This window comes from Brachyistius frenatus, unplaced genomic scaffold (genome assembly GCF_029030835.1).
Source record: "Brachyistius frenatus isolate BFR_SWC_R1_liver_20210118 unplaced genomic scaffold, ASM2903083v1 Contig_16, whole genome shotgun sequence".
Taxonomy (NCBI): Eukaryota; Metazoa; Chordata; class Actinopteri; family Embiotocidae; genus Brachyistius; species Brachyistius frenatus.
In genome coordinates this window covers 1064279-1080000 of record NW_027210615.1, presented here as the reverse complement: position 1 = coordinate 1080000, position 15722 = coordinate 1064279, and the positions used below count along the sequence as shown (strand labels likewise).

The 15722-nt window shown below is 39.6% G+C and overlaps 1 protein-coding gene across 2 annotated transcripts in view; it reads left to right on the top strand.

Moving 5' to 3' along the window:
• The window catches only part of celsr3 (cadherin, EGF LAG seven-pass G-type receptor 3), a 112849-nt gene that overhangs the window by 46963 nt on the left and 50164 nt on the right, over positions 1-15722 (top strand). The window contains exons 4-14 of one of the 2 annotated variants that reach the window (XM_069693897.1): positions 1-66; positions 3030-3145; positions 4153-4241; positions 4559-4573; positions 4971-5128; positions 8399-8562; positions 9852-9977; positions 10900-11069; positions 11877-12062; positions 15183-15293; positions 15465-15633. The exon at positions 1-66 is cut by the window's left edge and continues 157 nt beyond it. In XM_069693897.1, coding sequence (XP_069549998.1) covers positions 1-66; positions 3030-3145; positions 4153-4241; positions 4559-4573; positions 4971-5128; positions 8399-8562; positions 9852-9977; positions 10900-11069; positions 11877-12062; positions 15183-15293; positions 15465-15633 — 1370 coding nt within the window. The remainder of the gene's footprint in view (positions 67-3029; positions 3146-4152; positions 4242-4558; positions 4574-4970; positions 5129-8398; positions 8563-9851; positions 9978-10899; positions 11070-11876; positions 12063-15182; positions 15294-15464; positions 15634-15722) is intronic. The other variant, XM_069693898.1, reaches the window with a different exon arrangement.

The window sequence follows — 15722 nt, the reverse complement described above, 5'->3', positions numbered from 1 at the left end:
CCCACCCAAGTCCTTCGTCATGTTCCGGGGCCTGAGGCAGAGATTTCACCTCTCCATCTCATTAACGTGAGTCGACTAAAACCTCTTTTCCCTGGCTGACAGTTAAAGTTACTTTTGATTTTTCACTCTTCTGTCTTGGTCCTTTCTTTCAGTCATTGAGAGAGATCCATAACCTCTCCTCTTTGATTCTTGGTTCTCTCCCTCTTACGGTCTCTCTCCTCTTTGCTTTAATCTATTTATCTCCTTCTGAGTTCGATCCTATTATTCATGGCTTCTCTTGCCGCTGCCTCCACCTCTCTCTCTCCAGTGCGGTTTCTCCTCTCACTCGTCTTTCATCTGTCAATTTACTGGTTTCAGTAACACCTCCCTCACTTTCCCCCTTTCCACTCGACGTTCTTATCTTACGTCTGATCATCCTTTCAGTCTTCCCTGTTGCAGCAGAGGCGCCGACAGACGGCGACCTCATGCTCTTTGTGTGAAGCGGGCAGAACTCTTATCATCAAGAAAAGTCACAACCCAGGACAAAACATTTTTTGGGGTTAATTAAAGCATTAAGTTCAAAACTCAGTGCATCAATATATAGTTGAAGGAATAGATTTGTACACTTTTAGTGCTCAGAATCGGGCTTGGACTCAGACTTTTGACGGACATTTAAGCCTGTCAGAGCATTTTAAGTAAAGCTGTTATTGATTGAGTTTAAATTTTATCTGGAGAGGACTGACCCCTTGCTTGGTTTACTATTCAGCCTCAATCTCTGAGCTTGTTTTATTTGATTTTCCATTTTATACCTGCATAAATGTGACTGCAGAGGTCAGTGAACGTCTCCCTTTAAGTCCTTTGTCTAGCTCGTCCACCTCCATCACGTCCTTTCTGCTCCTTCGCCTCTTGAGTGGTTTGTGTACGGGAGATCTGGAGTGGTCCTTCATCGTGGTCAGGCAGGGTTATGGGGATGGTTGCCACGGGTGATGTCGTCTAATAATTAGTTGCTAGGGTGATGGTGCCCATGGGGTTGTTGCTAGGCTGATGTGGCCACCGTGGAGCGGTTGCTATGAGACATTAGGGTCATGGTATTCCTGCTAAGTGAGCAGTGTTGGTGCGTAAAAAGCACAACACAGAGCTTGTGCCATTGATTTGTGACCAACAATTTGGGAAGTGATTCTTTCTTGAAGGGAAGCCCAGTTTAGGTCCATTTAACAAGATGAATGAATTTAGCAAAATTCCAATTTTGGTAGTCGATGGTTTAAAATTCCCAAACCAGCAGTGAAAATATAGGGGATAAAAGTAATTCATATTCTCTTTCCTTTCAACAACAACAACAACAAGGTGTCCTTGAGAAAGGCCGTGATGTTGTTGAACAGATACTGTGAAATCTTTTTCAGCAGCGCCCTGCTCCACATTCACTCAACACATTTACGTTTCTAATGGATCAACTACATATTCAGCACCTTGTTTGATGGTATCACAGTGGGAGATTTTGCCTTTCAAGATATTTTTTCATGATAATTAAGCTCTTGATCCTTTTTCTGTTGTTGCTGTGTGAACTTACTTTAAGGTTACTTGATGGGGACAAACTCAGTTGTGTCAGACTTTGACTGACTGTCAGCATTCTTGCCCTCAATGTTTAATTTTGCTTCCTGTTTGCTGCTAGTTGCTGCTTTTTAGGCCTGATTTCCACTTGAGGTCCACAAAGGACATTTCTCCACAACAACAAAAATATGTAGTGTTTTTTAATTATTTTTTTTGTATCTCTGCCTCTGGCGATACGATGGGTTGTCCTTTGTTGATGTTTTTATAGACATTTTTCTTCATCTCTGCTTGAAGTAGCCACTGGCAGCTGAGCTAAAGGATATTCAGCAATAAATATTCAAATGATCACGTGACGATCCTTTATCTGCTTTATTGCTTTCTAGGGAACCGTCCCCTCCTATTATTTTTCTTTTTTACACAGCTGATTGGCTTCAAATAATGAATTTCACAAACAATAATCCCACTCACACGAACAGACACACTGAACATATAAAGCATGCATCTTTGCATTTATTTCCTTGAGTGGCTTGTCTGCTTCGCTGACTCCACTCACGCTGTCCACTAAAGCTCAGGTTACACTATTTGTCATCTATTTCTGGTGGCCTGTAGAGATTAGATCTGCATACTACAAGATACGATGCCAATCTGCTGCTGGAACCACCACGGAGCCACGCAAACAAGACACGTGTCTGCTATTGAATGACCCTGGGTTTATTTTAGACATTCTCAGATAACAGGGGGTGTAATGTTGTCACGATTGAAATGGTGATGACATGCTCTTCTCTGCAGTAACACTGCTGTATCGCAGTAATCTGTTTGTACAGCTGCATCGATCTTTGGCCGGTGTTTAAGCCATGAATGTGAAATTCAGATATTTATGACTTAAAAAACAGGAATCAGCAGGAATATTCTTCTTGGAGGACTTGGAGGTTCATAAAGCAGACATTTATAACCCCACAGCCCCGGGGCTGCTGTTCTGTAGCTTAGCCTGACCTCCAACATCTGTCGAGTTTTGGATTTATTTTAGACTGTCTAGTGGGGTTGGGTTCTATCCAATTTTTAACACTATTGCCTGGAAAACAAAAGTACAGCCTCCAACAGGTGTCAGGTGTGAACTGAATTACAAATTTGAGAGGAGAAATTTAATTTTGACCAGTTTTATTGTAGTAACTAGTGTAAATTGTTGCCAAACGGAGGTTTTTTTGCAGTGAAAATGTTTCTGTATCTTGCTGCCAGAAGAGAGTATTCATCATTTGTGCTACAGAAAAAAAGACGGTTGTCAGACTGAGCAGCTGAGGGAGTGGAAGGCTCCAGCAATATTATTTATTAACTCTAATAAAGTTTGAATACCCTTTATTCCTCCATATTTAGCTGGAATCACTTTTATTTTGATGTGTATAATCAGGTTTTGTATTGCTCTGCTATTTCAGGGTCACATGCTAAAAGGCCATGATTTGTATGTTTTCCTCTTTAAAGTTGTGCTGTTTGTGTGTGTGTTCTAGTTTTGCCACCCTGGAGAGCAGCGGCCTTCTCTTCTATAATGGACGCTTTAATGAGAAACACGACTTCATCGCCTTGGAGATCCAAGAGGGACAAGTAGTGTTCAAATATTCCACAGGTAGTGTGTCTGTATGTGTGTGTGATTGTGCTTCCACTTGTGTTCTCTAGTTTTTCTCATTTACATGTGTATAAGGAATTCTCTCAAAGGCTGTTTGTCGTGTCTTTATGGGACTTCTTTAGGTTCAGGATTAAAACCGGGATTATTATAGGATATGGACTATAATTAAACTTGTAGTGAGGTGAGTGAGGTCATTGGTACAAACCAATGCAATTACTTTCAATGGTTTTTAGAATGGTTATGCTCGATAATGCTCAATAAGATGGTAAAGTCTTTGTTGGGGAAGTATACTGAGAGTACTCCAGGTTACATCCTGTTGCGTTTTCCCTGCTTTCTTATCATGCTGACAGTTTCTAACAAAAACAAATAATAGCAGTCTGGAGCCTGATCGATACTGAATTTTTGGGGCTGATGATGATACCAATATCAGGAACTACATACTGTGCATATACACTTAACTTTTTGCAATGATTCCCTCAAATGTAGTTATCAAATACTAGACAAAGATATATAATGGAGGCAGGATATTTACAGTTTTACAGTTTATTGTCCACATTGATATCAGTCCAATGAAACAGTAGCTTCACAGAGAATTTAATATTCATAAATAACTAAGAGGGGGGAAAAAAGTAAAAAAAAAAATGGAACAAAATATTTTTATGTTGGTGCATATTGGCCATCATATGTGCAGATACCAATATATCTCTGAGGTGCCAATATCAAAATTAGCCCAAAGTCTATAACAGTATCGGGACAATACATCTATCTGCTTGTGGCCTCAGGGAGTAAATGCTGTCCTCAAAAACATAGTAATGACAACAGACTTTTTGGGTATTTGTACATATTGGTGCACACACACATGTACGGTTGGAACCAGGAAAATACAAACATGTCAACACTTTTTTTTCAACAGCAAACAAAGTCTCTTATACTATATGTAAAAATCCATTTGTTTTGTACTGCTTAGAATTATTACCTGCTCATGTTTTCCATCTTTCTGCCTGCAGGTGAGTCGTCCACTCAGGTGACTCCCTTCCTGCCCGGCGGTGTGAGCGATGGAAACTGGCATACAGTTCACATCCACTACTACAACAAGGTGGGTTTTACATCTCAGAGCCTTCTGATCGTTTTCACTGTTGATCTTGTGTTTGATCTTCCATTTTGTACTTTCTGAAGTCTGTGTGATGAGATGTCTTCTGAAGTTTCTGAAGCGAGTTTGCATTTGACTTGTTATTATTTGTGCGTCTGATGCGTCGGCAGAATAGTTTCTCGGCGTTCATGCCGACAAAGCACTTTGAATTGAGCTGAAATGTTTGTGTGCGATTATGTGGGAGTTCACTTGTCACCATTTTATTCATGCATATTCGTCACACATCTCCTTTAATTTTCTTCATGTTCTTTCATTTTCCTCAGCCAGCTACACGCTATGTGAGTATGAGTGTGTGTCAGGGTGCACGTACACTTCTTAGCGCCCTTCTATCCCGGTCTCTCTCTTTTTCTACTTCTGTCTTTCTTTCACTGCAGACAGTAAGTGAAGAGTGAGTGTGTTGTCTGTCTGTTCTTTTTTCTTACCCATATCCAGTGTCTGTTATTTCTTGTCCTACTAACTCAGATTTTTCCCCTTCTCCTCCTAACATAATGTTCAGTAGCAGGGTAAATCCTGATCTGACATGTTACGATGTATCTGGTATAGTGTACGACTGCTGTGATATAAACTCTAGATTAAGGGAGATTCTCTCGCATGTTGACTGGTGTCATGGGTGTTTCTTGTTTTCTCTTTATTTGGACTCTGTATTCAGTATTGTGTTTGCCTGTGTGTGTTCAGCCCAAGCGCAGCATGAGTGGCGAAGCCCAAGGTCCGTCGGATGAGAAAATCGCCGTGGTGAGCGTCGACGACTGCGATACAGCCTTATCGCTCCGCTTTGGGATGCAGCTTGGAAATTACAGCTGTGCTGCGCAGGGCAAACAGACCAGCAGCAAGAAGTGAGTGTTTCTTTCTGTCAACTCTTTTTATCTTCTTTTTGAGGGAGCTCAGCTATGTGAATATGCTGATGTAGTTCTCGTAGACTGTAAAGTAGCTTTCAGAGGAAAAAAGGTTGGAGACCCCCGATCTTGGGTCTCATTTATAAAACAGTGTGTAGGTAGGTAGGTAGGTAGGTAGGTAGGTATTTACTTTATTAATCCCCGAGGGGAAATTTTTTTTCGCTACAGCAGCATACAGAAGCAATAAGATAATAATAGAAATAATAGAATAAAATAATCGAATAGAATAGAATATAATATTAGAAAAGCAATAAAATAGCAGTAAATAGCAGTAAAAAATATAAATATAAAATATAAAATGCACAGTATATACAGTACATTATATATCTATATATATTATATACAACAAACCAAGAAACACAGTCAACACATATATATATATATATATATATATACAGTACAGTATGTATCTATATATATTATATACAAACAAACCAAGAAACACAGTCAACAGTGTTATTGTACTGTGATGGATTTTGCCAGAGGTGAGTTATTGTACAGTCTAATTGCAGTGGGCAGGAATGATCTCCTGGATCCAGACTACATGTTTGCAACAGCCAAAACTGGTATATGCCCAAAAAAATTCTGACTTATAAAACTGTGCGTGCACATAAATCACAGCCCACCCAGAAATGTGCACATAGATCAGCCACATTTCCTGCCTTCTACATGCCCACATTTAAACCTAAATGGTTAATGCAAAGCAGGTCATGAATATTGCTGCATATCAAATTTACCACGCTGCTCATTGTTTACTTAGTGAGTCATGAAAATATAATTTTTCTGACACAAAAATCAAAGTGCTTATTGATGAGATAATTAGAAAACAATACGTTTTCTGCCCGGAGGGGTCAAAAACAACGGTGTCTCCAGTGCACTGTGCTCTGCTTATTGCACCTGACATCGCAGCTGTGTTAATAATTGGTTAACCATGTTAATGTGGCAGAATCTTTCATTTACAAATGAATTGAGATTGCATTTTTAATATGATTAATTGTACGCATGAAATACTGTTATAGGAAAGTTTCAATGAGAATTAATTCTTACATTTGTGATTTTCTCATGGGATAACGCCTCAAAAAAAGCTTTGTGAAAAAAATTATTCGGTTGAATTCTTAAAAGTGAATTCGTCCCATTCATCTCTCTTAGCTCCAGTGTAACTGAAAGGCTCTGAATAGTCCCTGACCGTGAGCTGTGGGTGGTGTTTGCACAGGATGTGCCAGCTTCTTTGCAAAGACAACTTTCATTAAACATAATCTGTGACTGATCGGAGGACTAACAGATATTCAATTTTCACTGAGTAGAAAACCAATAAAGCTGTTCAGTGTGTGGAGCAGCTCACTGGGCAGCCGCCAGTTGTGGGTACAGAAGTTGCTATAGCGCAGGTATCAAAAGGTAAATCATGCAGAGGGATCGGTGGTAGCATTACTGACAGATATTGACTTTGATTTGTCTAAAGTAGAACATTTTCCTTATGTTATTACAGTTTATAAACACGCATTTTCAGCTGGATTAATCCTTTATTTCCTCTCCTATATTATTCTTCATTTCCTCTGTATTGGAAGATATGTTTCCCAGCAGCTTGTGTTCATCTCCCCATAAGCTCTCTCTCATTTTGAATTGTTTCCCTCCCTGATCACCAACGTGACACGTACAATCACTGTTGCACATCATTGCAGTTGTTTTGGCTGTAATGTCTCACAAATCTTTAATACTAAAACAATAAAATGGCTAATTCAGGCATGTAAGCAGATCTCCGTTTTGAAATGAAAAATAAAAGTATAAAATTACACATGATGTAATGCAGATTTAAGCAGTGTAATCTGTTCAAATCCTGCTGAAACTTTTGAAATCTGTTGGAGAGGATTTTCGAGGGAGTGATCAGAGTGAGGAGGTGACTGTGGAGAGGAAGCCTGCGGGGACCTGAGGCTTTAATGAGGCACGACTCTTTGACGTCTTTATGCTCCTTCATGCCTCTCTGATGGTCTCGCGCATTTTCTCAGTTGAAACATTCAAATTGTTAAGTTTTAACTGTCCATTGTTTGCTCTGTTTGCCCTTGTCAGAGTTGTGTAGTCCATTTTTCTGGAGAATGTAGACACTTAAAAAAAGCCGCCTGTCATGGTGTTGATGTCTGGCCTCGCCTCTGTGAGCTGCAATCACATCGGCTGTGTTCTGTCAGCGACTAAGTGAGGCTGAGAGCACAAAAGACGGATCAAAGAGGAAGGCCGGAGACTTCATCGCTCTCTCGCTCCGCTCACCCCTCCTCCTACTCCGTCTCGACGTCGTCTTCTAATGACTCTCTCTGTTGATATTTGCCGTGACTCGCACTTAATCTCCTGTTTGTTTGACTCCTGGCACCTTTTGTCTTTTTGGGGTACTTCAATTCAAATTGCACTGGCTTGGCACATAGCAAACCGATCTTAAGAGAAAAAAACCTCAGTGAAGTAAAGAACGGATACAGCTCTCAGAATAACAACACAACTGTTTCTGTCTTTATTTTTTCTTGCTCTTGTGGTCCCACAACTGTCTTTTGCTATCTCTGACATCTTCCTCCTCAAGAGACAGATGGAAGACATATAGAGGAGGAAACACAGACGGGGGTGTCTGCGTTTCCTCTATATGCCTCCCATCTGTCTCGTCATGTGCCTTTATGCTGTCTTTCTCAACATTTGCTATAACTCACACTTAATCTCCTGTTTGTTCATCTGCCTCCCCAGCTGGAGCCACATTTCCCTTTTGTCATCTTCATTTTTCATACGCAGCTTTTTGTTGATGCTCCCCAACATCTACCTCCTTTCACTGCTGCCTCATGTCTTCTTTTCTCCCTCTGCCTTGTCATCCACCTTTACTTCTTCTCTCCAGACATTCGCTGTAGCTCATATTTAATCTCCTGTTTGTTCATCTGTCTCTCCATCTGTCATCTTTTTCTTATTCTTTTCTCTTCACCCTGAAAAAACATCATCATCATGTAATTTCTCCTCAACATCCTCTGTTATTCCCTGATTTGTGTTCCTGTTGATATTTACCTCCGCTGACACATTTAATCTCTGGGTTTGTTTAATCCTTTTGCCTCTCCTTTCATGTTCTTCATTTTCTTACCCTCTCCTCCCCGCCATCCATCCTTCAGGGGTAATCCTGCATTCCTCCCTTAACCCCCTTCCCTTTCCACTTTATTTACTCTTCTTCCTCTTTATCTTTTTGTTTCTTAGGTCCCTGGACCTGACTGGTCCCTTGTTTCTAGGCGGAGTTCCCAATGTACCGGACAACTTCCCCTTTGGCACCAGGGAGTTTATCGGCTGCATGAAAGAACTGCACATTGACAACAAGCCTCTGGATCTGGCAGGATTTATCGCTAACAATGGAACTCTTGCTGGTCAGCACTGCCAACCTTTTTTTCTTTTGCCCTTAAAGGGATAGTTCAGATTGTTTGAAGTTGGGTTGTTTGAGCTACTTATTCATGGTTGGTGAATTACCTGCAGCAGATGGGGGTCGGCAGGTCTCCAGTTTGGAGAAGCAGCCAGCTGTACCGGCACAGATGCTCAACAGAATACTCCTGTGGACAGGGTCAGCAGCAAAGCATATTTAAACCACCTAAAAACAAATCATCAATATCAGTTTGAGTGTACTCTATATTTAGAGTATTTTCACTGCTTTACCTTGCCATCAGATATCCCATTCCACCAGGGAACTGAAGCCATTATATCACTCGCTTCAAAGCCACCAGACTCCCTTGACAAAAACAGAGATTTTACTTCGCATAACACGGAAGCTGCTGGTCCACTGCTGCCTCAATAGGCAAGCATTAATTTGGTCATTATGTGACACTGGTATTAGTTAGAATGTGAACTAACTTTGTAAAACACCATCAAAATTACACAATAACACAAACTAACCGATCGAGCTCATACAATCTCACTTGAAACTGTTCAAACTGTCCCCGTAAAAAGCATTTGTCACATTTAGCATCTTTACAAAGGCCCTATGGTTCCTGCTTGGGTAAAGAAACTAACACAAATTTGTTGTAATTCAAGCATCTCTTTTGGTTTTGTGTGACACTTTTTACATTTCTAAATGCTGTAGCAAACAGTAAAGAAGTTGAATAACATCTTCAGACAGTTAGGCCTTAGATTAGTAAACCTGAAATTGGATTTTCACTGGTGACTGACTTACTTATATTATTATATACTTTTTATGATGACGATACAAAATTAAAGGCTAAACCTGTAATCATCTTTTAAAGTATTATATTAAAATAGTAATTTAAAAGATCACAGAAGCCATAACAATTGTGTTGTTTTACTTTTAAACTGATCATGCTACAGAAACTTTTCATGAAATGAAGGCATGTTAAACATATGGTCAATATCCTGTATACGCTCACAAAAATGCAATATATCCAGTACGATTTTAAAGAAAAACGCAAACAATTGAAATCGGTCACTGTAATGCTTAATGTTTTCTTAATGATACTGATGATGTGTGGCCTTTAAAGATGAATTACCTCTGAATATGCACACTGTTGACTGAGGACCATTATATACAGCTGAAAGTGACAGCATCTTGATTTATCTGCTACTTTACGATAATTGTACGCATTTGCACAGATGCACATTCAAGTAATTTATCTCAGAAAACATCAGTGATCACTGTTGCTTTTTACAGGCTGCAGCGCCAAACTGCCCTTCTGTAAGTCCGACCCCTGTCAGAATGGAGGAACCTGCAGGGTGAGCTGGGAGACCTTCTCCTGTGACTGTCCCCTCGGGTACGGAGGGAAGGACTGCAGCCACGGTGAGAGGATATATTTATTTTCATCCTGTGGTCCCACAACATGTGTTGCATGTATAACTACAGTAATGGCAACCTTTATCAATGGCACTTTAATGGTGCCACTTCGATATAATTATCAGTAACAGCTTAGACAATGGCAGACATAATCAGCAGTTCCTGTCTCATGCTATTTCATCTTATGATAAAATGCTTCAGGTAATACGGTTCTTTGTTATTTGAACATTGGTTAAATTATAAAAGAAATGCTGCTGTTTTAATATTTCAATAGTTCATACTCAGAGGTCAGATGTCACTTATTCATACATTCATGCCTTATTTTACCTGCAGCTCCATTATTTCTTTCTCATTTTGTGCTGAGCCATCACAGCTGTAGGCTTTTAGAGTGTGTGAGTAAAATGATTGTAGAAGTGAAATGCATGTCTGTGGATGGATGGAGAGCTGGCTGAGTTTTTACCATAGTGAATGAATTGATAGAAAGAAAAAGGGGAAATTGACGACTGAAACCTTCACAATGCAACACACTGAGACTAAAAGTACCACAAAGACTTAAGCACATGAGATATACCTTAATAAACCTTGATTGATTCACCACACGAGTGGACACTGTAGTCCAGGTAGAGTCAATGCGAGTTTTACGCATTTATATTTACTGAAATGTCTCAATTGTGAGCACAGATGTCCAACTCTAAAGGGAAATCACACGGACAAACCTGCTTGTGGGATAAAACAAAGTTATATACAAGATAAAATATCAATGTCAAAAATAGATTCAGTCCTTTAGGTGGTAGCAAAAACGTCCCACCGTCTCTAAATTAACAATGACCAAAATCACATCAGCGCCCGGTGAACAGTGCAACCTCGAGGCTGCTCGAGATATTGCAGTGAGTTTTATTCGCAGTTTTTCTCTCACCTTCCACCTCAGTGATGCCACGCCCATGCCGCTTCCTGGGTAACAGTGCCCTCTGGTGGGACCTGAAGAACGACGTGACGATCTCCACGCCGTGGTACCTCGGGCTGGTGTTCAGAACCAGAGCGCGAGAGGGGACGCTGCTGCAGGCGCAGGCCGGCCAGTACACCAGCCTGCTGTTCCAGGTGGGGACTCGCATGTTTAGCCATTCATTTCTGTTCATGTCTGTACTATAACTTATATGAACATTAGTTTTAGTACAAATCTACTGGGATATTTTTGTATATCAATAAATGAGAATGTGGTTAAGATAATTGTTGCCTTTGAAATCACATCAGGCTCAATGGAGTCTCTGAAAACAAAACCTTTAACCAGTTGATTCATGTTGCAAAGCATATCTCCCTCTTTGACTTGCAGATTTTTGTTTTTGTTTTGCTGAAGAGGATAAAACGTGTTGCTTTCCTTTTACTCACCTTTCACCATTTCCAGAAGCTCAGAAAACTTCAGCTGCATTTCGGCTCATTCTGTATCTTGTGCTTTAAATCAGCGCTGCACATTATAAGCTAAATCTCACCAGGTAGCACATGATGTAAAATATTGCGTGGGCTGCTAAATGTGTTTAGCAGCAGTCCCGATGATTATGAGAATTATACGTATGTCTCACAGTTACTGTGGATGTATTTAGCGTTTTAATACAAAATAATCAGCCTTGATTGAACACAATAACTCTCAAAATGCCAGGACGTCCTTGAAATGTTATGTAGTTTTGATTTCTAATCCTACATCCTATAACAGCTTTGAATGAACAGCATCTTGGCAAGAGTGCAGCCAAGATTTTGGATTTCATGCTCCCACACACAAACACACAGCACAGCACGGCACATACTGTTTTCAGTAAAAAGTGTTTCTTCACTCTCCCTCCTTTCTTCTCAGTTTCTCTTGGTTTTTTTTCTTCTAACATTTGGCTGTGCATGTGTTCCTCCGTCTCTCAGGTGATAAATGGTCAGCTGGTGTTCTCTGTGACCCGCGGCTCAACCAGGCCGGTGCGTTTGCGGTTGGATCAGGTTCAAGTGGCAGACGGCCAGTGGCACGACCTCCAACTGGAGCTGCGAGACGTTCGCAGCGGCCGAGAAACGCGCTATGTGGCCACGCTGCGGCTCGACTTCGGACTCTACCAGGTAACAGACAGGATACAGAGCTCGAAGGCGTATTAAGAGAGACTTACAACCGTAAGAAAAAAACACAAGTGGATGATAAAGTGGAATTTTTAAGAGCAGAAAATTTAAGTCCTTAAATAATATTAAAATGCTGTAAATGTAGATATTAGAAGTCTGATTTTCCCTCCAGCATGGTTGTGAATGAATAAGAAGGTTTTAATCAAATCTGCTTTACTAAATCAATAAGACTTAATTTCCCTTAACAAGTAATTTCCTGGTGTCCTTTATTTCCAACCCAACAACACATTCACAACTTTAATTGACTGTGTTCAATGGTAAAAGAGCATGGATTTTTTTCTAGCTGTACTTTTTGCATTTGATTTAATTTGGCGGTTGGAAATCTGCAGCTCCTCTGATGGGCAACATTATTTATTCTAATAACTAGGAAACTCACTAATAGGAATTTAGAAGCATTTAATATGAATGGAGGCAATAAGTCCTGTTTTAATATTTTATAATCCAGAATTCTTCCATGTACACAGACGTCTATCTCACTTACTGCTGTGATCCAGAACTCTGCAAAAGATTAAAAAAAAAAATCACTCAGTGTAATCTCACTCTAAGCCGTAAAACCGTTAAATGCATTCATATACGTTAAAATGTTTTGCCAAGCCTGGAAAAATCCTGTACTTGGCATAATTATCTGTTTATTGTGGCCAATAAACAATAAAAACGAAAACCAATAATAATAATCTTCCAAACGCAAAAATGTGAAGAGGAAAATACTTTTTTGACTGAGGTGGTTTATTTTTCTCTTATGTATAGAAAGCCCCTACTATGCATGAAATAAAGAAGACATTAATGTATTATAAACTTTTTTTCAATAGACTGCGATAGATTGCTTCTTAGCTGTTGCCAACAATTAGCATTACGTTTTAGCTTGTTTATGAGTGTTTGTTCTTAACATATCAACCTTCTTATGTTTGTATAACACATATAAAGTATGGATGAGGAGTATGAAGTTACTTTTGTGTCTTTTTTATGCAAGTAAAAAGACAGTTTTGAGAGCAAATTTCTCACTGCAAAGGTGCTGCTACATCTAAAAGCATTTTACTAGAAAAGAGCAATATAAAGGAAACTGACCTCCGTGTAACTTAAGCCACAGTTATCTCCTGTCGAGCGTTTACGGTGGAGGGAAATTGTTGTATGCGTGTACACGATGTGAATCCAAGTCAAACCCACCAATAGAAACTCTTGTTTCCTCCATTAGCCCGTTACGTCCAGTTCGCAACCTTAAAGGTCTGATTTGAATTGAAACCCACAATAAAGGGACTTGTTTAATAAGCAAAATTCTCAAGCCTCTGCTTAAAACTGTTGGGGTGAATGTGTTTGCAATTTTATTGTCAATTCTTATACTTTTACTTACAAACTTGATTTTCAATTGTAGTGCAAAAAAAAAAAAATTGCTCTCAAAACTGTCCTATATATTTGCACAAAAACAATATAAAAGTATCTTTATAAAGAGTGAACAGCAGGGTTTGTTGTGCCCCATCAACAGGTATTTGATCAATTATTCCTCTGGTCTCCACCTCCTACAGCCGTGCTCTCCATTATTGGATAGAATTATCAGATGAAGCAACATTATTGGAACATAATCAATCATTTACTTTTTTTCATATCTGCCAATAACATATCAGTCATCAAAAAATCATGCAGATTTTGGCAGATCAGATTCATCAGATTTCTTTATCACAGCTACTTGCCACAGTTGATCCATTTCACATTGTTCTGGAGTTGGAGACATAAATATGAGATTAAATGATTTTACTTTCATGAATTTTGACCTGCCACTTTTGGTCTCCTTGATGTTTAATCTTGGGTTAAATCAGGGGATATACCTTATTATTTTTATCATCCTGAGTTTTTTTTATTTTATAATCTCTTATCATATTATTAATTTCTCTTCTCTTTTTTTGCTACTGTCCTGCACAGTATTATTGCACAACCTTTCTTTTTTTTTAGATATCTCAAACACACGCTCACAAACACACGTACAAATATTTATAGGTTTGCCTGTAACCCTGCACAGCATCACGGTCTCCACGAATCAGGCTGTTTATCCTTGTTTCCCTAATCTCCAGTGGATTATTATGTCAGATTGTAGTGGATGATGTCTGTTTGATGTGTGTGTGCTGTGCATAGGTGACAATAAGAGCACAGAAAACCACACATACTTTCGCAGCCTCTATCATCATCGTCTCTGGCTTGGTTTAAACAAAACAAACAGTTTTTGTTTCATGGTGTTTTAAATCCTAAATATATCTGCCAGCGTTGTCTTTCATCTTTTCATTGCAGCTCACCGGGCTTTTCTTCAAAGTGCATCATGCAACACATTAAAGTAAACAGTGCAGAAAACATCTTTAAATATGAAATTAATAAACATTTTAGCATCCAATTAGAGAGTAATTATCATCAAAAGCTTTTGGCATGTGTGCAATTATTCTCAGCCATATCTCCCCCTCCATGTTAGCATCTTCCACTGATCCTGCAACAGTGATGAATGACACTCATTGATTTTGCTTTCATGGTTGTTGTGAATTAAGTTGCCTGTCAGCACTGCTTCATAATGCTGTCAGTGTTATCATCTGAGTATTGACCTTCTCTGCAGTGATTGCGGATGATTGTTTTCTGTTTATTTAATGAAGTCAGTCATTCAGTTCACCCCTTGTTCACAGTCTCCTCTCCTTAACTCCTATTTGATTGACATAAGCCTCATAATAACCTGACGCTCCTCAGTGATATAGCGGTAAATGAAAATATAGAGACTGTGAAAAACAGGAAAAATCAATAATATCGTCAGAAAAGCAGCTTTATATTCCTCACTTCATTTTGATGTAAACCAATAAAATAAGAATCTGTACCCTTGACAATTTTTTTTCATCCTTCCTCATCACTGATAGTTTACATCACATACATTATAGAGTTCTTTTACATGGTCAAATAATAGTATTCAAATGGGCTTTTGTGTAAAGTGTATTTGTCCAGACTTTGAGTTTGCATACAGCTATTAATAACACTAATCTCTGCCCTTTCTGTCTCTGTCTGTCCCCCCACCTCACTCTGTTGTTCTCACCACATTAGGGAACAGTGATAGTTGGAAATGAGATTCATGGTTTGAAGGTGAAACATCTGCATGTGGGAGGAGTGCTGGGCTCCGGAGAGGTTCAGAACGGGATAAGAGGATGCATACAGGTGAGGATGGAGGAATGACATTTTTAATGGATATTGATGGATGGAAGCTTTAAATATTAGCACATATGTGATGAAAAGTACGCTAAGAAATAGGTCAGGAATGAACAAACCTCACACAATGAATGCCATTTCTTAACACTTTAATATTAATCTCTGTTTCTCCATCTGCAGGGCGTTCGTTTGGGCGTGCGGCCGGACGCCCCCGCCTTGCCACACCCATCCAAAGCTATCCAAGTGGAGACTGGCTGTAACGTTGGCAACCCCTGCATCTCGTCTCCTTGCCCAGCTCACAGCCGCTGTTCGGACCAATGGGAGCGCCACACCTGTTTATGTGAACCCGGTGAGTGAACAGTGACGTGTGAATTGACATGACACATCATCACATCTCCAGTGTCCAGCTTGTCTGAGAGAGGGGAGAGCGTGAGACTG